The sequence below is a fragment of the Anolis carolinensis genome, chromosome 2, assembly GCF_035594765.1.
Source record: "Anolis carolinensis isolate JA03-04 chromosome 2, rAnoCar3.1.pri, whole genome shotgun sequence".
NCBI lineage: Eukaryota > Metazoa > Chordata > Lepidosauria > Squamata > Dactyloidae > Anolis > Anolis carolinensis.
Window position 1 is genome coordinate 218,131,948 of NC_085842.1, and position 26,503 is coordinate 218,158,450.

At 41.3% G+C, this 26,503-nt stretch overlaps 2 protein-coding genes across 2 annotated transcripts in view; both read left to right on the plus strand.

Annotated features, from left to right (window-relative positions):
* p3h3 (prolyl 3-hydroxylase 3) overlaps window positions 1-15,845 on the plus strand; it is a 33,890-nt gene extending 18,045 nt beyond the window's left edge. The window contains exons 11-15 of the mRNA XM_003227115.4: window positions 1,817-1,967; window positions 8,389-8,506; window positions 12,851-12,926; window positions 13,609-13,749; window positions 15,205-15,845. Coding sequence (XP_003227163.1) covers window positions 1,817-1,967; window positions 8,389-8,506; window positions 12,851-12,926; window positions 13,609-13,749; window positions 15,205-15,423 — 705 coding nt within the window. The 3' untranslated portion in view covers window positions 15,424-15,845. The remainder of the gene's footprint in view (window positions 1-1,816; window positions 1,968-8,388; window positions 8,507-12,850; window positions 12,927-13,608; window positions 13,750-15,204) is intronic.
* Window positions 15,846-24,339: 8,494 nt separating this feature from the next.
* The window catches only part of gnb3 (G protein subunit beta 3), a 36,032-nt gene continuing 33,868 nt past the window's right edge, over window positions 24,340-26,503 (plus strand). Inside the window, exon 1 of the mRNA XM_003227101.4 lies at window positions 24,340-25,107. The gene's annotated coding sequence lies outside the window, so the exon portion shown is untranslated. The remainder of the gene's footprint in view (window positions 25,108-26,503) is intronic.

Here is a 26,503-nt window from a genome sequence, read left to right on the forward strand (position 1 = left end):
CCTATGGTATGGAATATGCATTCCACATATTCCAACCGTCATGAATATTAAACATTAAAAGGCTGAAAAAAACATTTATTTATCTTATAGAACCTTCCCTTTTTAGTCCAGCCCAAAATCTGTTGCTAAGCGTCAAGAAAAATTCTGTGTTGTGTTTTATGGGTTTTTTTTTGTAATGTTGTATGTTACCCAGTGATTTTTGCCATGAAAGCTTTCAACAACACATATTCCTCTGTGTTTGAAGTTCCACATGTGATCATCAACTTGGCTCGAAGAAGCAGTAATGCATTTGTTTGGAACACTTTGTCCTTTAAAAAGTGCTTGTAATATTTGCATGGAACATTTAGGGACATTTGGATTGAAAGATGAGCAATAGTAGAAGCCCTTGGAGGTGGGGCACAAGCATGGATGAGCAGAGGACAAAAAGAATGATGATGGGAAATTTAAAAAAGACAAATGTTAGTCCAACATAATTGAATGGCATGTGTGTGAGGGATAGAGAAGAGCCTGGGAGAAAAATAATCTGAAGGCATATGTGCCACAGTATTTTGCATGGCATAGGGCAGTGGTTCTCAACCTGTTGGGCCCCAGGTGTTTTGGCCTACAACTCCCAGAAATCCTAGCCAGTTTACCAGCTGTTAGGATTTCTGGGAGTTGAAGGTCAAAACATCTGGGGACCGACAGGTTGAGAACCACTGGCATAGGAAGTTGCTTAACAGATCTGTGCATCAGCTTGCAAGTGTATTTCATTCATTCACAGGGCATAGGTGTGACTGTCTCTCTCATGCTAGTGGAGGTTCCTGTCTTTCTTCTCCTCTTTTGCCTTTACTTGGTTGCTCACAGAGTCTTGTAAGTGTTGGTACTTTAGCCCTGATTTCATGAATAGTAGTGGGAAATCCCTTTTGTTATCTTTAGCCTTTAGGGCCTCTCTGCAGTTTTGGGAGGCAGCCAGTTGTATAGAAGGAGGAGAAAGCTTTAATACGTTGCGCTGATCAAGGAATCTGGTAGATAGTGGGGCTTTATTTTCCTCTCTCCCTTAAAAGGTGTAAAAGGTTAATTCAAATCAGAAGCAAAAATACAACACCTAAATACTTTATTTTTTTAAAAAAAAACTGGATCCCAAAATGAACTGTGCTTTGGATTTTGAGAAGCCACAAATAGGTAAAGGTTTTCTCCTGACATTAAGTCCAGTGGTGTCCGACTCTGAGGGTTGGTACTCATCTCCAATTCTAAGCTAAAGAGCCAGCATTGTCCATAGACACCTCCAAGGTCATGTGGTCAGCATGACTGCATGAAGCACTGTTACCTTCCCACTAGAGCGGTACCTATTGATCTACTCATAGTTGCATGTTTTTGAACTGCTAGATAGGCAGAATCTGGGGCTAACAGAGGGAGCTCACCCCGCTCCCTGGATTTGAACTGCCGACATTTTGGTCATCAAGTTCAGTGCTCAGCAGTTTAATCTACTGCACCACCAGGGGCTCCAGGGCACTAATCATCATCATCATCATCATCATTATCATCATCTTATACTCTGCCACCAGCTCCCCAAAGGGATTCGGGGCAGCTTACATATGGGACAAAATGACCACAAAACATAGATACAAAACATCCATTCAAACAAAACACAATTAAAATAGGAATATAGTGAAATATAACATAACAAATAGAGGGTGAAAGGAAGAAATGTGCCAAGAGAAAAGAGGCACTCTTTCACCATTATAAGTGTGTTCCTGGATCTTCATGCAAATCAGTCCTTTCTAAATGAGATGATATTCACCAATAGTGTGTCTTGGTGTTGCATTTTCTCTTCTAGCTGGCAGAGGAGGGGGCTGTGAACTGGAGGGATGCTAAGTTACTTCTGCAAGCCAGTGAAAAATCCAGGAAGATTGTAGAATCCTATTTCACTCCTGGGAGAGACCTTCATTTTTCATTCACTCATCTTGTGTGTCGCACTGCTGCAGAAGGTAAGGGACTCCTTGAGCTTTCTCTATACCAGGCATGGGCAAACTTTGGCCCTCCACGTGCTTTGGACTTCAACTCCTACAATTCCTATTCATTTTTTTTTTTTTTAGAAATTAAATATAAGAGTTTACCCTAACATTCAAACAAAACAAAAACATACAACGTATTACACACAACAAACCCTGCACGCACCCAAAACCCCTATCCCACATAAAATAAAACCCCTTCCCCCCCCCCTGCACCCTTCACCATGACTTCCAACCCTGAAGCACTATGAAGCCTTTAAGCCAATTTATCTATCCTTGTTAATAGTAACCCTAAATTCCTAATGGAACTCCTCTATGTTACTGACTCCTTATTCAGATATGCTATGGCCAGCTTCCATGTTTCTAAAAAGTCCTCATTACTTTTGTTCTTCCTATTGTTGGTAAGTTTGGCCATTAGCATATATTCCCGCATTCTTTCTCTCCAATCCTTTTTAGTTAAACCTTTTTCCCCTTTCCAGTCTTTGGCTATGGTCAATCTTGCTGCCACAAAGCTATATTGGTATATTTCTTGCTCCTTTTGGTTATTGTTTTCTCTATGTAGACCTAATAGACACAATCCTGGGCTTTTTTAAATCTTATTATGTAGCATTTTATTAGTCTCTTTAATTACCTTGTCCCAAAATGCCTGTATGGTCATACACGTCCACCACATGTGGATGAATGTCCCTTTCTGTTTCCTACACCTCCAGCAAATAACTTGTTGTGATTTATCTATTTTTGCCAATGTTGCTGGGGTGATATAGCATCTATAAAACATTTTATATTGATTCTCCCTAATTGATCCAGATATTGTGAATTTGAATTCTTTGTTCCATAGGTACTCCCAGTTATCCAATTCTATTGGCCTACCTAGGTCCTTGGCCCAGGATATCATTACTGTCTTGACTGTATTATCCTCCATATTATAACTTAATATGTATTTGTATAATCTGGATATTAACCCTTTATTTCCCTTTTCCCATATTCTTTCCAGTTCTGATTTTTTAGTTGCGAAACCAACCCTCATATCTTTTTTATATCTTTCATGCAATTGGTGATATCGAAACCAATCATTAATCTCCCATTCTTCCCGCCCTTTTAATTTCCATACTTCATTTTCTCTAATAAGGTATTCTTTATATGTTCTTGTTTCTACACTTAAGGCTGGTCTTATAACTGCTTCTAATGGCCTCAACCAAAGGGGTGTTTTCGGTTCCATACCTTTTCTATATTTTTTCCAAATGTCTAATAGTCCCCCTCTAATTATATGTTTATTAAAGTCTTTATTTAATTTGTCTCCATCGTACCATACATATGCATGCCAGCCGAATCTTAATTCATATCCTTCCAAATTTAATAGGGTCTTATTTTCTAATTTTATCCATTCCTTCATCCAGGACAGAGCTGCAGCCTCGTAATAGGTCCTAAGATCGGGTAAGCTTAGCCCCCCTCTTCCTTTATCATCAATTAAATTCCGGTATGCTATCCTCGCTCTTTTTCCAGCCCAAATAAAATCTGTAATCTTTCTTTTCCATTTCTCAAAAAATTTTATTCCTTTGATAATGGGTATATTTTGAAACAGGAATAGCATTTTGGGGAGTACCATCATCTTTATTACTGCAATTCTGCCCATCCATGTTAGTGGGATTGTTGCCATCTAGTAAGATCTTTTTTAATTTCTTCCCATACTTTGACGTAATTATCCTGGAATAAATTGATATTTTTGTTTGTGACCCATATACCTAAATATTTTACTTTTGGGATCACCTCGCAGTCTGCTGCGGCCTCCAGTTTCTTACAGCTTTTAGCATCTATATTTTTTACTAAAAACTTAGATTTTTCCTTGTTTATAATAAATCCTGATATGTCACCATGTCTTTGAATAATGTCCAATACTTTTTTAATACTTTGTAGTGGGTTAGTTAGAATACAGACTATATCGTCTGCATAAGCCCTAATTTTTAGTTCTTGGTCACTGATCTTTAAACCCGTAATTTCCTTCTCTTCTCTTATTCTGACATTTAAGATTTCCAGACCCATAATAAATAATAGTGGGGACAGCGGGCAACCTTGTCTGGTCCCTTTTTGTATGTCGATGTAATCTGATAGTTGACCATTGATGTTTAACCTTGCTCTTTGATTAGTGTATATAGCCCCTACTGCCCTTTTGAATTGGTGGCCAACTTCAAATTTTTCTAACACTTTTTCCAAATAATCCCATCTAACATGGTCAAAGGCTTTTTCTGCATCAATAAAGAACAATGCCAAATCTCTATTTGGGTCTTTTTCTGCTACTTCCAGGGTGTTCAATATCAGTCTGATGTTTTGATTTACTTGTCTTCCTGGGAGAAACCCCACCTGGTCTTTATGAATGATCTGTGCTAGAGCTTGCTTAATTCTATTTGCCAATATAGTGGCAAATATTTTGTAATCGCAGTTCAGCAATGATATTGGTCTATAATTTTTAATTAAGTCTAAATCTTTATCCTGTTTAGGGACTAAAACAATTATGGATTCCTTCCAAGATTCTGGAAGTTCCCCCTTTTTCAAGACCACATTCATCACTGACACCAACTGTGGTACTAGCTCTTCCTTAAACGTTTTATAGTATAGGGTCGAAAGTCCATCTGCCCCAGGGGACTTATTTACTTTAGCCATATTTATTGTCCTGATTACTTCCTCTGGTATAATTGGTTTGTCTAAGTCAGCTTTCATTGCTTCTGAAATTTGTTTTAAGTTTGTCCCCTCCACATACTGGGAGATTGTCTTAATCTCCCCCTGAGTTTTTTTGTATAAGTTGGCATAATATTCTTCGAATAGTTTTTGTATCTGTTGTGAATCGGTGACAGTTTCTCCTTTATTTTTTATCCTCATTATCAATGGTTTTTTCTTTGCATCTTTTATTTGCCAAGCTAATAATTTCCCTGGTTTGTTTGCATTTTCAAAAAAGTTGTATCTATTATACATAACTTTCCTTTCTATTTCACTAGCAATTAGCTGTTCGTATTGTTGGTGCAATTTTTTTAGTTCACCTTGTAGTCTTGTCTTTGTACCTTTTTCTTTTTCTATTTCTAATTCCTTTGTCCTGATTTTTGATAACAACTCCAGTTGGGCCTTATTTTTTCCTTTGTACCAGATCGAGTTTTGTTGTATCAATAACCCTCTAATTACTGCTTTACCAGCATCCCAGACTATTCCCTCCTTCATTTCTTCTTTAGCATTGTCCTTAAAGTAATTATTAATCCCCATTCTAATTTTTTCCCTATGTGACTTGATTTTCAAAATATAATCATTCATTCTCCAGGCTCTGTTTCTTTTATATCCCACTCTTAATTTCATTAATATCGGATTATGGTCGGCTAATACTCTTGGTAATAATTCAATCTTCTCTGTTTTACCCACTAGTTCCTTAGTGCCAAATATCAGATCAATTCTTGAAGATGTGCCATGTCTATGTGAATAGTATGAATACTCTTTCCTTGTTGGATTGTGGACTCTCCAGATATCATAAAGTTCCCAATACTGAATTTCCCTTAGGAAGGATCCTGGGAGTCGGCCTTCCTTCCTGTCCTTTTTAACTTTACTATCTCTGTCCTCTTTGGGCACCATGACTCCATTAAAATCCCCCATCCATAACATTTCCTTTTCCCCATATTCTGCTAATATACGTGTCAATTTTTTATAGAACAGTTTTTGTTTGTTGTTTGGTGCGTAGACTCCAACTAATAGTACAGGGGCTTTTTGTATATATACTTTAATTATTAATATTCTGCCATCCTCATCACAGAATATTTTCTCTGGTGCCAGATCTTTTTTTATATAGAAGAGTACTCCATTGGTCTTTTTACTGTTACATGCTGTGAATAAATGGCCCAGCCTTTCTCTTTTTAACAGGTGACTATCCTTGTATATCAGATGTGTCTCAACCAAACACACTATGTCTGATTTGATTTTCTGCAAGAAATGAACCACTTTCTTACGTTTATAGCCATTATTCAAACCGTTAATGTTACAAGACATGATTTTTAAATTTTGTACAGACATTTGAATCTACTCAATCCCATCCCCCCACCTTTTCCCCATCCCAGTCAGCAAAAGAAACATATTGTATTTCCCAATAATCAGTTCATTACTCTTAATGTCCCTTTATTTGTTAGTCTGTTCCCCCACTTTTTTCATCTTCTTCCACTTCTTCAACTTCATCTTCCTCTTCTTTTTCTTCATCTGTCTGGGTGCCCTCCTTCTCATTTTCCTCCTGCTCCTTCTGCTTTCGCTCTTTCCTTTCCTGTGGCACCCCTTTACCCATTCTGTGCCCCTGGCTCTCATCGCCTGCAAGCTATTGTTCTCCCCCCGGAAAGTCCTGGGCATATTTCCTTAGGAACTGTTCAACCTTCCCTGCATCTGTAATATAGTGTCTCTTTGACTTATGGTAGAAGGAGACACCCTTTGGGAAGAGCCAACGAAAGGGGGTGCCTTTGTTCTTCAGTTTAACCACCAGTGCATTGAATTCTTTCCTTTTTCTAAGAAGCCTTCCCGGGATCTCCTTCATCATTAATATTTTCTTTCCCTCAATCACAATTGGGGTTTCATATTGTTTTTTCAGCACTATCTCCTTAAATGTTTTGGCAACAAATTGTACTATACAGTCCCTAGGTACTTTTTTTTGTCTTGCGAAGGCTGAGTTGATTCTGAAACAAGACGAAATTGAAGCATGAATAATGTCCAGATCTTGCTCTTTCAGCAGCCCTGCCAATATATTAGCAATGAAAGAGATGAGACTTTCTCTTTCCAGGCCCTCCTTAAGACCTCGTATCCTCAAAGAGCACTCACAGGCTTTCAATTCTTGCATCACTATGGCATCTAAGACCTGTTCATGGTGGTCTTCATAGGTTTGACTCTGCTCTTCCAGTCTTTCCACTCTTTTTTTAACAGATTTTTGGTCTTTGTCCAGTTTTGCAAGTTTATTGTCCATTTGGTCTTGCCTATTAGCAATTTTTTGTAAGTCCTGCTGCACTGCTCCTATTGCTTGTGTCAGATTTTCAAACATTGATCTAATCTCCAGGAGGGTTTGGTCTGGTGCTGCTGCTGCTGCTGCTGTAGAGACTTGTTTTTTTATTTTTTCAGATGCTGCAGAGACTGTGGCATAAGATGATATCAGGCCTTTCATCCCCGGCCCCGTCACTTTGGGGGAGCGTTTATCCATTTTTTTCCCCACTCCTTTTTGTATCTAGATCTTGACTTTTTTTTCCTTTTCCTCTCCTTCTCTCTCCTCCTTCTTGCTCAAGGCCATTCGAGGCCGTTCAGTTCTGTAGACAAAACTCCTACAATTCCTAACAGCCAGTACACATTCAGGGCTTGAGCATAAGTATTCTACAGAAATGAAGAGTATTCCTTATCACTAAATGCCATGTACTGAACTACTACAGCGTAAGTGTGTAATAAGTAATAGGTGATGAATTTACTGTTGCAAAATGAGCAATTAATAGATTGTTTAAAGTAATGCAAACAATGCAGGCAAATTCATTCGGAAGGCTGAGTATAGGTGTGGTTCCATCATATGAGATGCCTATTCCTGTCTTACACGTGGTGGGAAGGTTTGGGAGCTCAGTTTCTGAGAAGGAGGTCACTGGAAATCTATGGCGTTTATGTACTAAAGGTGTAATTTGTGACATCACAATGAAGGCTAACTGCATTGAACTGGATTATATGGCAGTGTAGACTCATATAATCCAGTTCAATGCAATTAATCTACACTCTAAAACTGCATTATATGGCATTGTAGATCCAACCTTACACAAGTAGAAGCAATAGCATGAGAGTTCACAGTGTTCACACTGAAGGCCAGACCTACTGTAATCACTCTTGACTGCAAATTTGGATCAAGAGTTAGTGAAATTAGAAGAGAACAGTTAGGTGGATTTTTGTCTACAAACATCACAGAAGACCTGTCCCAGCACTAGTTATCCAGATTTTCTTTTTAAAAAACTGTCTTCATTCAAAAACATGAGTAATACAGGTTCAGCAACTCATATCTGAAATCCAAAATACTCCAAAATCGCCCACATGGTTGACTAATATGGTGGTACTTTCTTTTGGTTCAATGTACATGAACTTTGTTTCAAAATAATTTGAAAAAAAGTATATTTTCAGGCAACGTGCATAATGTATGTATGAAACATAAATGAATGCTGTGTTTAGACTTGGATCCCATCAAGATACAAATCCAGGCATTCCAAAATCTGAACTCCCAAAACACTTCTGGTCCCAAGGATTTTGGTAAAGGAATGCTCCACCTGTAACAGAAAGTAAAGAAGAAGCATGCCCCTTTCTTGTTGTTTTTGAAGTTATGAAAGGATGGTGTCAAGAGCAAAACAATTCATTGCTCTTGTTCCTTTAGGAGAACAGGATGGTCGGATGGACCTTAGCCACCCAGTGCATGCCGACAATTGCCTTTTAGACCCAGAAGGAAACACATGTTGGAAGGAGCCCCCTGCCTACGTTTACAGAGACTACAGGTAAGAGGCTGCAGATTGGGAGTACTGACTGATTCTCCTCTTTGTTGTCTCCTGGAGATAAAGTCAGGCCGAGGGATCAAGGAGTTACTAAAGTAGAGCCAACTGTATCTTCTTTACTAGTGTCCTCTTGCTGAAGAAGTAGGGGACTCTGTTTTGCTAGTGTCATTTGCCCAACAATCAGAAAATGTGGAAGGCCCTAGCAAAGCACGGTGAAGAGGATGCAGCACATTTTCAGAAAATAACCCCAGGGAAATACATATACATATAATATATTAGCTTGGGTACCCAGCGTTGCCTGGGTTATTTGAAAAAGTCAATTTTTACTTATACAAAATGCATAAGATTGTGAATTAACTACAACTGGCATAATGCCAAGCTAACTCAGATCAACTCCATGTTATTTTGCTCTAGATGCATCATCGGTGGGGTTCAGTGTGTTCTCTGGCTATAGGGTAAACTACCACCATGGTGAGTCAGTCCCCTCAAACCCCTCCAGTAGGTTGAGTTAATCATGGGTGTTGTGTTTGCCAAGTTTGGTCCAGGTCTATCATTGGTGGGGGTCCCAGTTCCCAGGTTGTGGATGAACTACAACTCCCAGAAAGGAAGGTCAGTTCCCCCCAAACCCCTACAGTAATCAAATTTCAGCATATCAGGTATGTGTGCCAAGTTTGGCCCAGATCAGTGTTTGGGTTCACAGTGCTCTCTGGATGTAGGTGAACTACACCTTCCACAAATCAAGATGAATTTCCCCCAAAGACCTCCAATATTTTTGCTGGTCTTGGGGGCTCTGTGTGCCCAGTACCTACAACTCCCCTCAAATTCAAATTTGGGCATATTGGTCCAGATTTATCATTGTTTAGGTTCATAGTGCACTCTGGATGTAGGTGAACTACAACTCCTATAAATCCCTCCAAAGACCTCTAGTATTTTTCTTGGTCATGAGGGTTCTGTGTGCCAAGATAGTTCCAGGTCCATCGTTGGTGGAGTTCAGAATGCTCTTTGATTGCAGGTGAACTATAAATCAAGGTGAATTCCTCTCAAACCTCTCCAGTATTTCTAATTGGTAATGAGGGTTCTGTGTGCAAAATGTGGTCCAGACCCATTGTTGGTGAGGAGGTCACAGTGCTCTGTCTTCATGCAGGGTAAACAACTATTTCTATCTTGTTGAGTCAGTCGCCCAAACCTTTCCAGTATGTCCAGTTGCTGATTGATTCTCTGCTTGCTGTGTGCCATAGAAAAGAGTAGGAAAGGGTTAAGGGAGAGGCAGTGGGTGGGATCATGCAAATTCCATACCAATAGAGAGAGTAAGGAACACTGGGATGTCCATGGTGGAGGAAACACATGTAATCTAAGATGAAATTGTCCCCGAATGGAAGCCTTCACTTGGGTGGTGGGCAGTATGGTGTTTGTGGAAGACATCGGCAGGGCTCTTGGACATGTTCATGGTGCTTACTATAACCTGCGATGTCATTGGAGGGAGGGCCATTGGTGTTTCCTGAGTGGTGGGAGTTTTAACTTTGTGTGGAGGCAGGAGCCTGTCTAAGCGGACACCCCTGCCACATACACACATGCATCCTTTCACATTTATTATGTGTATAGATGAAGTAAAAATGGATTTACAGTATATCCCAGGCTCACTTAATCTAAAAGTATTTTCAAATCATGGGCAACTTACGTCCAAGTTAACAGGATCACAATTCTAAAGCCTCCAGCTTGCAATACCTGTAAATCCATCTAATATGTGAGCTAAATGGGTGATGTAGTCTTTGTTTTCCTTGACTTGGGAATTTTAGAATTTCTTGGTGTCTCAGTTAAATATCAGTTATTTTTTCTTTGTCAAAAAAATGAATCCGATATTCATGTCTCTTGTGCAAATTTTGGGACTGGCGTCTTTAGTCGTAGACACATGGTATTTACTAGATCTATTCACTGAGATTATCGCTTCAAGCCTCGGATGAAAGAAGTCAGTGAAAGCTTATTTAAACTGCTATTCCCTTCTCGCTGTGCTTACCACAAATACAGCTATTTTTCTGAAATGAATTGGTGTATTTGCTCAGGTCAGCAACCTCCTTTCTGAACACATCCAGTTGATAGTCATTTACGAGTGCTGCTTTGGTTGTGATATTCTTCCAGCTCCAGGATAATTCCCAAAGTAAATATTCATGGAATAAATGAGCAGATATAAACTTTGAGGACTGAACCCCCAGATCATCTGATCTGGCATTTTTGCCTCCAGTCCTGGTATCAAGCCAGCAGTATTTAGTTAAAGATAGATCATACAATTATTTTGTCTGACTGGGAGAGGAAAACAAAATCCAGTTTTAACCCCATAGAGGAGAAGTAAAACTGCTTCGCTGGCTTACAGGATTTCTCAGTCTTTCTTAATGCATGAGGAAATCTTTCTGTTTACATACTTGAATTACCATATATTTAGAAAAATCTAAAATATATCATACTCCAAAGGGTTTCCCCCAGCTCCCCTCCTTCCTATTATTTATTTATAGTATTTATATTCTCATCCCAAAGGGGACTCAGGGTGGATCACAATGCACATATACATGGCAAACATTCAATGCCATTAGACATATGATATATATAGACAGACACTGAGGCAATTTAACATTCCAGCTTCCGGCTTCATGAGGGTATGCTCGATTCCTAGCCCCCCCTTTGCATGAGGCCTGCTACAATTTGACTACCATGAGCAAACAATGGGCCAGGAAAGGAAGACAAATAATATAAAAAAAACCTTTTTTATTGGAGTTGATTGTTTAACTTTGAAAAACTTGTATCACATGTTGTTTTAACCATTTTGTTTTAACTTGCATCATCATCTGTATTCGGTCCCATTTCGGAGAAAGACATAATTGTAAAAGTCATAAGCTTCTGACTGTTTGGAGGTTTGCAAAAGAAACCAGAAGACTAGAACACAATAAGTGGATTTGAATTACAAGAACAGGGATTCCAACCTCAACATTAGCAGGAGTTTCTTGGCTGTAAGACTTATTCAACAATGGAATGAACTGCCTTAGAGAACAGTAGACTCTCCATCTTTAGAGGTGTTTAAATAGAGGCATCTTTCAGGGGTGTTTTAGTTGTGTACTCTTGCATGGCAGGGGGTTGGGTAGGATGCCCTTTGGAGTTCTTTCCAACTCTGTGATTCTAAGGACTGGACTCTCCCGTTACCAAGGGAAGGAGGCAGCACGTCAAATGTGCAAATTGACTTTATGGTGGGTCTATTTCCTGTTGAACTTTTTTTTTCTTTTGAGCTCATGGGGAACTGTTGTAGGCCCCAATAAAGCAGTGTGAGAGAGTGGTCTCTTCCAGTATCCCTTCTTGCTGCCTCCAGACTTTCAAAATCTTGTGTGCATGTCCAAACAACATGTGCAAACAGTACTGTGATCAAGTTTTTTGGTTTTGTTTTTTTTCGTGTCAGGAGCAACTGGAGTTGCTTCTGGAGTGAGAGAATTGGCCGTCTGCAAGGACGTTGCCCAGGGGACGCCTGGGTGTTTTGATGTTTTACCATCCTTGTGGGAGGCTTCTCTCATGTCCCCGCATGGAGCTGGAGCTAATAGAGGAGCTCATCCACACTCTCCCCGGGTGGGATTCGAACCTGGCAGCTTTCAGGTCAGCAACCCAACCTTCAAGTCACGAGGCTTTTATCCCCTAGGCCACCGGGGCTCCACTGTGATCAAGTTAAACAAAATGTTGATGGCAACCTTCTTCAAGCCTCCACTAGTAATTTGAATATACAGTAGAGTCTGTATTTATGAATTTAGCACCAAAATATCATGATATATTGAAAACATTGACTACAAAAATGCCTTGGATAATCCAGAACCTTGGATAAGCGAATCTTGGTTAAGTGAGACTCTACTGTAATTCTGTTTGCCTACTGTATTATATATGTATGTTTTGGTATGCAGCTTTCCCTTTATGTTTCTTGAGGTTGTGGGAAGGGCTGCAGACCACATGATCAGATCTGGGACTACTCTGAACTTAGGCTCCTTTTTGGACTTCAGACTCCAATAGAGGTGTTAGGAATTGTGGGATCTAAAGTCCAAAACTCCTGGAGGGCCGAAGTTTGCCCATGCCTGCACTGAAGTTTCTGCCAGAAATGTCGTTTTTGGTTTCTATATTTTTAGGCCGGCAGGCATATGTTAGAAAGAGAAAGCTTAGCCAGATCAAACTTCACTTCCACCTCTTAGAAGGAAGGCGTGTCCACCAAACTTTTTGATGGCCTGTCTGCACATCACTTGACAGTTGAAAGTGAGCAAAGAATTGTTGAATGATTTCCAGCAGCCACCCATGACGCATAACTGCTACTCTGACATTTCTCTGCAGTGCAATCCTCTATCTGAATGACGACTTCCAAGGGGGGAACCTCTTTTTCACCGAAACAGATGCCGTGACTGTGACGGTAAGTCTGGCCTGAGGTGGGGCAATGGGACAGGAGAACAGGAAGGTCTCCTTGGCAACCAAGGGAAATTCAGATTTGGCAGTCAAAGGCAAATGCAACCAAATTACACCCTGCGACAGATATTAACATCTTTACTATGGAGAGGAGTACGATTAAGTACATCTATATGCACCCTCACCTAGCTGCTAACACCTGTTAAATCTGTTGCTCAACATCTCCCCCTCTAACAATTTTTAGTTGAATTTTAGAAATTTTTAATGAGATTTTAAGGATGTAATGTTTGTAAGTATGTGGATTATGTCTTGTTTATTTCCATTATTTTATAATTTATTGAGTTGTTTTGATTTGTTTATATATTGAATGTTTGCCTCTGTGTATTTTGTTGCAAACCACCCTGAAACCCTTCAGGGAGATAGAGCGGACTATAAATAAAGTTTCATTCATTCATAGCATTTCCAGTGTGCAACTGGTCTCTGCATTTCTTTCCTCCTCTTTAATTCACCTATCCAGTCCTGTATGGCACACTTTGCTCTAGAGCAGGGAAGGTGACATCTCACCCTCAATTGTTCATAGAGGGGACTCTCATTTTGGAATCCCAAAAAGAAGGTAATTGCAGACAAAAGATAAGAGTCATTTATTTACCAGATTTCTCCCTCTCTCTCTCTATCTCTCTCTCTCCTAGGCCCAAGTGCGTCCTAAATGTGGGAGACTGGTGGCTTTCAGCTCTGGTGGGGAGAATCCACATGGGGTTTGGGCCGTGACCCGTGGGAGGCGCTGTGCCATTGCCCTCTGGTACACCCTCTCTCCGGAGCATGCAGAGCAGGTAAGGGAGGGAGCCCAGGGACATTATCCAGATGGCACACATTTGGGTAAAATGATGGGAAAACATCTATCCAGTCAACAGTGTATAGAAATGGGTTGCTGTAAGTTTTACAGGATGTATGGCCACGTTCCAGAAGCATTCTCTCCTGACGTTTCACCCACATCTATGGCAGGCATCCTCAGAGGTTGTGAAGTCTGTTGGAAACTAAGCAAGTGGGTTTATATATCTGTAGAATGCCCAGGGTGGGAAAAAGAAATCTTGTCTGCTTGCGGCAAGTGTGAATGGCCTTGCAGCTTCAAAGCCTGGTTGCTTCCTGCCTGGGGGAATCTTCTGTTGGGAGGTGTTAGCTGCCCCTGATTGTTTCCTATCAGGAATTCCCTGTTGTTGTTTTTTTTAGTATTCCTCTTCATTTATTGTCCTGATTTTAGAGATTTTTCAATACTGGTAGCCGGATTTTGTTCATTTTCATGGTTTCCTCCTTTCCGTTGAAATTGCCTACATGCTTCTTGTGGATTTCAATTGCTTCTCTGTGTATGTAGTCTGACATGGTGGTTGTTAGAGTGGTCCAGCATTTATGTGTTCTCAGATAATATGCTGTGTCCAGGTTGGTTCATCAACTGCTCTGCTATGGCTGATTTCTCTGGTTGAGTCAGTCTGCAGTGCCTTTCATGTTCCTTGATTCGTGTTCAGACATTGTTGCATTTGGCGGTCCCTATGTAGACTTGTCCACAGCTACATGGTATACGTTAGACTCCTGCAGGGGTAAGAGGATCCCTCTTGTCCTTGATGAATGTAGAATTTGTTGGATTTCCTCAGTGGATCCGTAGATAGTTTGTAGGTTGTGTTTCTTCATCAGCTTCCCTATGTGGGTGGTGGTTCCCTTGATGTATGGTAAGAACACTTGTCCTCTGCGTGGATATTTGTCTTTCTTCTCGTGGCTTGTTCTTGGTCTTGCAGCTCCATATTGGTTGTGGACTTCCACAGAATAAAGTATCTGTTGTTACCTATAGCACAATTTAGGAATGCTTTAGGAAACACCATTCTGTTCAATAGTCAGTATTATAAGTCTACCTTACAGCATTCCAGTTCATGCTTAGAGTCAATGCACATGCAGTGTCCCAAAATTCCCTTAAATTCTATTATTTTAGCAACACAGCCTCCCTCCACTGCCATTCCCATGTTGTTATAGAGGATGAAAAGGATCTCATTTCCATTTAGAGGAAATGCTGCAACCAGCTACAGAAAGAAAGCTGGGCATTTTTCTGCTCCCCCAACAAAATGGAAGTGGCCATGTTGCAGGGAGGCTGTGCTGTAAAGGTAAGCTTTGCAGGGACCCAACAGTGGGGATGTAGCAATGTCTCTGGATGCATCCTCTCACCCCCATGTCATTGCAGAAGGAGACTTTCAGCTAGCACAATACTATTCTACAGATTCTTTCCTTTTTTATGCTTGTAGGAACGGGCTCCAGCAGAAGAACTGATGAGACAGAAGGAGAAAGAACAAGAATCTTCGCAGCCAGATGACAAAGGCAAAGCTGGCCCTGGATATAGTGATAGGGACTCACCAGAGCCTCCTGTTCCCAAGGGAAGAGCCAGATCCCACAGCCAAAGGACAAGAGCAGATTTGGGGTCTGGAGTACAATCCACGCGGCTGCGTGCCAGAGATGAATTCTGAGCATATTCATCATGTGCGCGTCAGAGACCCATAGAAATGAACAATCTGTTAGTGTTTGTAGCAGTGCCAGCCTTTCTACAATGGACTTCATAAGTCTGCTGTATTAAGAGGATGTGAGAATCCAACTTTCTGCCCTGGGCTACACTCACCATGTTAACCTGAGAATCACTTTTGTATTAGCCAGGAGGCCAGGCCTGCGAGACAGTGTAGAAGAGTGGCTAAAAGAGACTGATCCTGTTCAAATTTACCATTGCTTACAAGCCAAAGTTCTCTCTAAGGCTGTATTGTGACACTTGAGTGTCTTGGCTGTAGTATGTAGGTGTGTCACACAAATATGAGTAGGATGAAAGTCTTGAAAATGTATATTATTGTTTTTACAAATCATATATTTTTTAAAATATGAATAAAAGGTTTTCATGAGATATGTTGTGTTCCCATACATTTCATTATTACAGTTTGTGTACAGTATGTATCTATCTCTTACAAGTTGATTTAGCCTCCCATTTCCTAATAAACCTGAATTACTGTATCGTGAAATGATACATGTCTAAAAAGTATGTCATCAACATGAAATATTTGGATAGTTCTGCTGTAAGGCATAGCCCCTTAGCTATGATATTTGAATAGTGCTTGTTAGGATTGTTCTGTGTTGGGGAAAACTACCCAAAAAACAGCAGAGCATCCAAAAATACAAAAGCAAGATACTTATGGTTGAGCATTCAGCTCGCAGCAAGCAGAGCGTGAAAGTGCCATGTGGCTGTAAAGAATTTAGAGCTTAGGAGGCAAAGATCCAGAGTTCAATCTTTAAGATTACAAAAGGTTTATTTACAAAAATAATTATATTTCTTAATAGTTAATAACTGGGTCCTAGCTACTCTATAACTCCATCTCTTCTTGGGTTCACACATCTCTCCTGACACACAAGCAGAGAGAGATCTCAATACACACAGCACACATTAAGATGCAAAAGTCAAAATCAAAGACAAAAGGCGTGCACCTGCAAAGTATCCATTCTACATACAAATCAGAATGAGAGCAGAAACAGAGAGGAGAAAAGAAATACATACATTCCAACTGTCATTCAGGAGTCAGTGGAAAAGGGATTTCCTCTCAGCCTATTCTAAGCTAACTACTCCTCATTGAGGACTACAGACTTGGGCAGTGTGGGGTTGAATTCCAACAGCGCCAACCATACAGGGTTGTTGTGAGGATGTCTGAGATAATATGATAAGTGTTTGGGATCTTCTGAAGCACTATGGAAATGTTCAGTATTCTCCCAGCCTTTCTTTTTTAACAGATATGCTATAATGCATTGCAACACTTCCAAGTCTGCACTAGGTTTTGAGTGGATTGGTGCCCTGCTTCCAGATTAATTTCAAACACACATTCTAATAATATGCTTGCTTTAAAAATAAATATAATTCTACATACGTTAATTCGGAGATGTGGAATTCTGCATTCAGAACAACTAGTTCGCTGATAATACATATTATCAGTATTGCAGATTACATATTTTTCCTGCTGTATGGTGTTGGCTTGAAAGCAAAAAAGGTTGTTGGAATCTGAAGTAATCTATTTCAAACCTTTGAATGTGTAACAATGCATTGTCGAAGGTTTTCATGGCCAGAATCACTGGGTTGCTGTGAGTTTTCCGGGCTGTATGGCCATGTTTCAGGAGATAATGCTTCTGGAACATGGCCATACAGTCCAGAAAACTCACAGCAACCCAAGAACTGTAGCAACTCGAAATTTACACAATAGGAAGTAAACTCTATTCACATAAATGGGATTCTGGGTCAAACTCAATGTTTGGCAGTAAAGCAGGTTTGGAAACTAGGCTCATTGCCAAAGCTCTGCCAAACGACTGGAGAAGTCACTGATTTCAGTGAATAAAGGAGGACTTTCCTGCACTTTTTTCTGTGCAGCTGATTTTTCTTATGATGCAGTAAATATTTCTTAGTAATAGCAAAGGGCGAGTGTTATTGAGGCAGCAGGATTTTAAAATCCCACTTTATACTATTGCCTCGTGCTTTCACTCTATCACTTTTGGATGTTCAGTTTTGATCTATTTTCCTTGATCTGAATTTGCAGAGAGCAGCCTTTACTTCTTGCTAAAGGTATAAAGCAGAAATGGGGATCTTCGGGTGTTTGAAACAATTGACTCCAAAAAGTCATTACTGCTAGCCATGCAATTTGTAGCATATGGTAGTTGAAACCCAGAATTTACAAAGGCCCCTGATTTTACTATAAAAGATAATATCCAAGTGTATGAAGGAGAGAAAGCATGGGAGTTAAATCAGCTGTAGAGTAGCAGTTCTCCAACATTAAGAGCCATGGCTAAGGGACTCAACATGATATGGGAGCCATTCCTTGGTAATCCAAGAGTATTCTGTACAACATGTTGCTCATGTTCATTCTGATATCATTGCCAGGGAGAACATGGTGCAACTTGTAGTTGTCATACAGAACATTTGCTACAGCCAACCGTCACTGTTTCTGCCCCTCCAGGCAGTGTAAGATGTTGTCTTTCCTGACATTTCGCCCACATCTATGGCAGGCACTCTCAGAGGTTGTAGGTCTGTTGGAAATTAGGCAAGTGGGGTTTATATAATCTGTGGAAAGTCCAGGTTGGGAGAAAGAATTCTTGTCTATTTGAGGCAATTGTGAATGTTGCAATTAGCCATCTTGATTAGCATTGAATAGCCTTGCAGCTTCAAAGCCTGGCTGCTTCCTGCCTGAGGGAATCCTTTGTTGGGAGGTGTTAGCTGCACCTGATTGCTTCCTATCAGGAATTCCCCTGTTTTCTGAATGTTTTATTTATTTACTGTCCTGATTTTAGAGTTTTGTAATACTGGTATCCAGATTTTGTCCGTTTTCATGGTTTCCTCCTTTCTGTTGAAATTGCCCACATGATTGTGGATTTCAATGGCTTCTCTGTGTAGTCTGATACGATAGTTGTTATAGCGGTCCAGTATTTCTGTGTTGTCAAATAATATGCTGTGCCCAGCTTGGTTCATCAAGTGCTCTGCTATGGCTGACTTCTCTGGCTGAATAATAGGAAATCGCTAGGAATTGCAAGGGACTATTTTTATCCCTCCTCACCTTCTGGTCACCAGGACCTTTAAGCTGAGATGAGTATTGCGTGGGCTGGAGATGGGCCATTTTTATTTATGCATGGATTATATTGACATGCTAATTATCAACAGGTAGCCTCTGGACAGCTTACAGATCAAAAAACAAAACACCACAGTTGACCGTGTCTTAACCCCCTTAAGGTGGGATATGCCCTGTCAGACAAGATAGGTCATGATCTGTCATTAGCAACTGTAAATGTGAATCCCCAGCAATTACTAGATCGTAAATCTAATTTAACAAGCTCACAACGAATGAGCAAGATTCCACTTACAACACCATGTACGAGGGTTGAATGAAAAGTAATGCCTCCACCTTCGTAACTCCTCAACAGATGGCAGTCCGGGTATGCAGCAGGTACTGGCTTGTTCAGTAGATTCTCCTCTACAGTTCCATTTGGTGGGAAGCCTTAGCATTGAACGGTTGTGTTGTTAAAGTGTGAAGTATGGAACCCTGTGCAGACAGTCGGTCAACGCGACTTAAACAACATGCAGGACTTAAGCCCTGCCTTTACACTCACTTCTCTTCTGCCGATGGAGAGTTAAACTTTCAGAATTAGTGGTATCTTAAGCCCTGCCTTTACACTCACTTCTCTTCTGCAGATGGAAAGTTAAACTTCTCAGAATTAGTGGAATCCTAAGCCCTGCCTTTAAACTCACTTCTCTTCTGCAGATAGAGAGTTAAACATCTCAGAATTAGTCATATCTTAAGCCCTGTTTTTACACCCAGTTCTCTTCTGCAGATAGAGAGGAAAACTTCACAGAAAGAGTGGCATCTTAAGTAACTCTGATGCTTTTAATTCAGGTCGTAATGAAGGATATAAGTACAAAACATGCCATGTTTTTAAGGGGATTTTATTTATAGAAAAAAAAATCCCTAAAAATCAAGGGATGACCCAAACATTATAAAACTTGGTGGGCAAAGAGTGGTAGGTGTGCCCTCCATGTGGGACAATTATCACCCCTCTAGCCTTAAAACGGAGGGAAGGTGAGCCTGGGAAGGATGCTCATGTTGGCTAATGGTATGAAAATTTTTGTTCTTTCAGACCCAGAACAAAAAAGCTAATTTGGAAAGGCACCCATTTTGGAAAGGCGCTTGAAAACGGGGCCTGATGAATGAAACAAACTGAAACGGATAGCAATTTTATATAAATGCTCAAGACTACCAAAAATCTTGCCCATATTCACTGCAACAATGAAATGGGAGCCAGCAGACACCACTGTTTTCTGACTTAGCCAAAAAGTTGGGGTTAGGATAGGCAGTCCACAGACCAAAGACAAAACTCAGATACAGTTCTGTGAATTGCTTCTCAGTGTCAGCTCTATATAACATTGTTGCCATGTTCATAGTTGAGCAGTCAGTGCAGTTGCAGTAACTTTGCTGAATGGCCAATATTACATTTGGGGGGGGGGGGCAGAAAGGCAAAGAACTAGGCTTGCTAATAGTACGTGCAGCCATTTATATAGAGACCTGTTTTAACCTACAGTTCCAACCTGATGGATGCTGCTGCAATGGAGGAAGCAAAAGGAAGCAGTGTAGCAATTGTGTTGCTATTGGAAGCAAACCAAATGATTTGGGATGCAGAGACCTGGAGAAAGGTTAAACAGATGAACAGCCCTGCCTACAGCAAATACAAATTGGGTGCGATTAAGAAAGAGAGTTTCGAGTTTCCAGGATTTACTCTTTTTTTTTCTTTTTCTTTTTGGCTGACTCTCCCTACATTTCCATATTCTTGGTTTGAATCCACATGCCTGTCAGATCACACAAACAGCAGGGACGACGAGGACTTTGGATTGTTTACAGGTTTCTAGACCAGGATAAACACAATCTACTGTTCCTGCATGGGAGGATTATCATCCAGAGATGGGATTATATTGTAACCAAACAGAAGCGGAGAGGGACAGAGGGAGGAAAAACAACGATAGCGATGACCCCATTCCTGAGGAAAGCTAGATCCTGGCAAGCAAAGGGTGCCTCTGGGCTAGTAGCAGTTCAAAGGGCTATCTAGGTGCCGCCCATTATTGCAAGGGACACAGTATAGGATGTGCATGTTCCCTTATGAACTGAGCACTCTGGAAAGTGTGTAAAGTAGTTGTATTTATGAAAAAGGGACATTTTATTTATTTATTTACAGTATTTATATTCCACCCTTCTCACCCCGAAGGGGACTCAGGGCGGATCACATTGCACACATAAAGGCAAACAAGCCATAACATAGAACAGAGACAGAGACAGAGGCAGGCACGGGCTGGCCTCGAACTCATGACCTCTTGGTCAGAGTGATTTGTTGCAGCTGGCTGCTAACCAGCCTGCGCCACCGCCCGGCCTTTTATTTTACCTTTCAAAACCTGCTTTGTGTAAATTTAATTTACACAAACTTACTTTTTTATTTAAACACATTCTGAAATCACTTCCATGACTTTGAAAAAGGTATTAAAATGTTTTAGGGCAAATCTTAGGATGGGGCAGAAAGATGCTATAAAGTGCTTGTATATTACTGTAGCAATACATGTTAAGCTGCAGAAGGACCAGAAAACTCAAGAACATCTGGTAAACAAAAAGGCTGAAGAAATCCAACATCTTGCAGATGTCCATGATGCATTGGGATTCTTTAACGCCACAAATATTATCTATGGTCCAAGAAATCATGGTGTGCACCCTCTATGCTCATCAGATGGAACTAAACTTCTAAAGGACTAAAAATAAACCTCCTTAACTGCAGCTCCAACATGACTGAAGAGGTTCTCTCGCAAATCCTGCAACAACAAACCAGGAATGAGTTTGCAGCATTGCCTAGTTAGGCGGAAATCACCAAAGCAATTAGCCAATTTAAAAAAATAAGTGTTGAGGCTTGTGAAGCCTTTGAGGATGAGGACTGGGATTTTCTGTTTGAGTCTGGTGTTTCTGTGGGGGGAAAGCGAAAGTGTTTTTCAAGAAGGTAGGAATGTTTTTGGATTGACTCTGAATGGAATGTGGAGGAGACAAGGAAGGTTACCGATAACCTAGCATTTTTACAGATCAGAAGAGTTAATGCGAAACAGAGATGAATTCGGTGTTCCCAGAGACTGAAAAATTAGCAAAGGGAACCCAGGTGTGAGAAAGAGTGATGTCATGGGCAATACGGAGTAATCTTAAGGAATTGGAGTCAATGTTCGGTGAGGAGATCAATGTTGGATTTTCATGTGTCAAGCTGTCTGTCTTGGAAGCTCCGAATTAGGAGTTCTGTTCTTGGGTCTGTATCTTGTTTTCCCGATTAAGTTCCATGCCTTTTGTAATCCAAACAGAAGACATGGAACTTAAACAGGAAAACAAGATACAGACCCAAGAACAAAATAAACATATGAACATTACATTCATTGACCTTGCACTTTATCAAAAGCCTTGAAATCATGTATTTTCATATGCCCGAACCTTTTTGACGATAGTGGTGGATGTTTTGTACTATCACCTAATTTGTCTTGTTTATTACGTGTTTTATTGTATGCTATGTTTTATTTGCTTATTTTATTTGATTATTGCATTATTGTTTTTTAACTCTAGATATCTATTGTAAATGTTATATTTATATGTAGCTGATGTGAAGGTTGCCAGTTTGAATCCAACTCAGGGAGAATGCGGATGAGCTCCCTCTGTCAGCTCCAGTTCCCCATGTGGGGACATGAACGAAGCCTCCCACAAGGATGGTAAAAGCATCAAAACAACCGGGTGTCCCCTGGGCAAAGTCCTTACAGACGGCCAATTCTCTCACACCAAAAGCAACTTGCAGTTTCTCAAGTTGCTCCTGAAACGAAAAAAAAAATCCAGTGTATGACAACCCTAAGGTAAACCAAACTTCTTATGGAGTTTTCTCAGAAAGAGTTGTTCAGAGAGGATTTGTCTTTGTCTTCCTCTGAGGCTGAGAGAGTGTGAGTTGTCCAAAATCAACCAGTGGCTTTGTGTGATCAAGAGAGGATTTGAACTCTGGTCTCCTGGAGTCCGAGTTCGACACTCAAACCATTGGACCTTCTGTTACTTGTCTTTTCATTTGCTCAAAAGCAGGCAAACATTATGCGTTGAATCTAGACCATGACACAGAAAGACAGAAGTTTAGCATTTTCTCATGTGTTGTTTCCCTGTGTCTTTGTCTATGTCCCACCCAGCTTCTGTTAGCAGTTGGACAGCTCCCTTTCAAGTGGCAAAGGGCTAAAAGAGCACAATTGTCAGTTTGGATGTAAATGTAAGTAGAATTAGGAAAATCTGTTGAATGTGCCATCAGTGGCATTTGATTCAAGTGAAGCTAATCCAGTCTCAGCAAGTTTGAGATGATAGAAAGCTAAGTGAACACTTCCTGATGGTACAGCACTGCTGAATACATGCTTTTGCTTGATCCTGCTAAGATTTTTTCCACTACTGTTGCAGCTGAATGCAAGATCTCCTCCAAGATCTTAATGCAGGTTTATTTGTGGAAACAAGGTATTTCAGATAGTCCGGAGCTGTTTCAACAGGAGTGTAATGTGTTTCCTATAACCTGTCCTAATCAGCAGTCTGGCCACAAGATTTTGGATTCACTGAAGTTTCCAGTTTCCAAAGACAGTCCCACGTAAAATACTTTGTAGTTATCCAAACAAAATGTAGTCAAGGAACGTGTTATTTTAACCAAATCTGGTGTTTTCAGGAATATGTGTATTTGGCACATTAGTTTTAACAGTGCAAATGTACTCATGGCCACTGACAAAACCCAGTCATCCAGAATCAGGGTTGAATCCATGAGCATAGCCAAGCTATAGACCTGAGTTTCCAAAGGGAGTGACACTCCACCTAGTAGAAACTAAATCCCTACAGGGTTGTTGTATGTTTTTTGGGCTGTATGGCCATGTTCCATACTTCTGGAACATGGCCATACAGCCCAAAAAACATACAATAACCCTGTTATCCCGGCCATGAAAGCCTTCGACAACACATTAAATCCCTACACTGCCATTTTTTGTGTGTGTGTCAGGAGCAACTTGAGAAACTGCAAGTCGCTTCTCGTGTGAGAGAATTGGCTGTCTGCAGGGACATTGCCCAGGGGACACCCGGATGTTTTGATGTTTTTACTATCCTTGTGGGAGGCTTCTTTCATGTTCCCGCATGGAGCTGGAGCTGACAGAGAGAGCTCATCCATCCTCCCCCTGGGTTGAATTCAAACTGGCAACCTTCAGGTCAGCAACCCAACCTTCTAGTCATCAGTCCTGCCGGCACAAGGGTTTAACCCACTGCGTCACCGGGAGCTCCTTGTTCTGCCATTGATCTGACTAGACCATCTCAGTCCTCTCTGGATTAAGTTTCATCCAGTCCATTACTAACAACAGGCATTGATTCAATACTGAAACAGCTTCCTTAGAGTTCGATGGAAGATGTGGCTAAGTGTTATTGATATACACCTTGCCCTTAAACTCTGGACAACCTCGCTCGGTGGCTTTGTTAAATATACTCTTGCTGGAAAGAGAAAAGAGAGGGAAAGCCTTTCGCCTTTCCATCCTGTTTCTGTATTTATCCTTCCCTAGCCAGATACCTTTCTCATCCTATGCTTTCGGAGCTAATTTCAAATCCAGTTGTGTATGACCCAGACTTTTTTTTTTTTTTTTGCCGGAGGGGGGAAAGTTGTTGGGATCTTTGTCGAAACTCAGGTACATGTGAGGTGGCTGGCTCTTGCAACAATTTAGTGGCTACCTCTGGCCCAGAAGTGGCCCAGCTGATTAGATTGATGGCTTCCTGACGTCAGACACGATCCGTTAAAAGGTATTTATCTCAAGCTTGGGCCAAAGCTGCAGGGAGAGATTAAAAGAGATTGAGGCCAAGATAATCCTTCTACAGCAGCATCCCAGAACACACAGCTGCCAAAAGGCCTTCGGTCCAATGCTTTTGTCAGCCTGTCACCACACACTTTCGTCTTCTGGTTCTGAACAAGAGGCATTTCCCTCGAAAGTCTGGTCCCATTGGCACCCTCTCCTAACACCTGCCTCTGAGGTGGGTCCCACCAGAGCTCAAAAAGGGTCTCCATACACCATACTTGACCCTTCCTCAGCCATTCCCTTTAACTGCCACACTATATGTAGATATAATTTTTTTCTGGATTAATCGGCGTTGTATTAATGCAGTACTAATGCACAAAAACAAATTATATCAAACCCTGTGGTTGTGTTTTTCTTTCTTCCAAAAGCACATTACTCTCCCTCGCTGTCCCCTCCCCATCCACCTGCTTTGCATTAAGTCCCAATCCGATTTCCCCAACTCGCTGGTGTCTGATTTAATTTGCCTGATGCTGCTCCTGGAATTGGCCCTCCCCCAAACCCTTGCCCTCCCTCCACCGTATCTCAGCTCCCCACAGGGAGACCTATCCTGGGAGAGGATGAGACACTAGGAGAGTGAGGGAGAGATACAAGGCGTGTGGACTGGCGGCTGGTGCCGGAACAGGGACGGCAGAAGTTAGCTAGTGCCGGGTGGCCAGCGTCTCCTGGGCCGAGGGAGCCCACCTCCCCCCCGCTGGGAGCTAGGGGGTCCTGAGCAGGAGGAACCCGCCCGTAGAGTACGGTAAGGATGTCTCCCCCCAATATCCCTCACCCCCAAACCCACAACCTCTTGCTCTTCCTCCCTTTCCTCCTTGGACCTGGTCTCTGAATCCTTCGCTTCTCTTACTGATTTGGAATACAATTCTCTTCTGGTTGTCGGTACAGTATGTGGAAAAAGGCATTCCTTTGGGTGTTCCTTGGAAAAGAAAAGCTCAATTAGAAAGTTATTGAAAAGACCATGTCTTTAGAACAGTTTTTCTTTCTCTGCCTTCACACGCGACACTTTCCGAACCTTCATGTCTATCATACGCATTGTCACTCCTGAAGCCTTCCTGTTCTAATGCATCTCATCCTATGAACTCATTAGAAAATAGACACTCGGGGACCTGGAGGCAAATAATTTGGGGTCAGTTCTCCTGAAGTTAATAAGAGGCTTGCAACACAAACATGGCAGAATTCCTACATATTTTCCTATGAATTTTTTTTTACTCTTGACTCACACTTCCAAGTGCCTTGATGGAATCCCATCACTCTTTGCACGCTCCCTGTGCTTGCACCACTTTTTAGTGTTCATTATTGTTTCCTTTGGAGAAGATATCTAGAAATATGGACTGTAGAACAGAGAAGAAGAGATCAGGGTAATTTTATCCTGGCCTTTGATCTCTCTTCTGGCAGGAGGTGGTGGATCAGCTCTCTATCCCATTCCAAAGGAGCTCAGGGTCAACAGGGCAACCAAGTACGGCCCGCCCAGGGATTACATAGAGCCCCAAGACATCTGCTAATCCCTCGTCCTTCCATACCTTTCTCTTTTCTATTTACAGCACCCTAATAGGGACCTCACTACACTTCCTGCCTCGAGAGGAAATCTTGGGGTGTCATTGAATTGCAAGGCAAGGGGAGAACCTGACCTGTCTCCTGAGTCTGTTCGTTCCACATATTGACCAGTCTTTTTTATACAGGTGGCAAAGTGTGTTAAAGCACTGAGCTGCTAAACTTGCAGACCGAAAGGTCCCAGGCTCAAATCCCGGGAGTGGTATGAGCAACCGCTGTTAGCTCTAGCTTCTGCCAACCTAGCAGTTCGAAAACATGCCAATGTGAGTAGATCAATAGGTACAGCTCCAGCAGGAAGGTAATGGCGTTCCATGCAGTCATGCCGGCCACATGACCTTGGAGGTGTCTATGGACAACGCCAGCTCTTCGGCTTAGAAATGGAGATGAGCACCAACCCTCAGAGTCAGACATGACTGGACTTGACTTCAAGGGAAACCTTTACCTTTACCTAAATAAGAACCAGAGAGTTAGTGTTAGAAGGGCAAGACAGCACTTATTGCTGCTGTTATAATAATATACAGTAGAGTCTCGCTTATCCAACATAAACAGGCCGACAGAACGTTGGATAAGTGAAAATGTTGGATAAT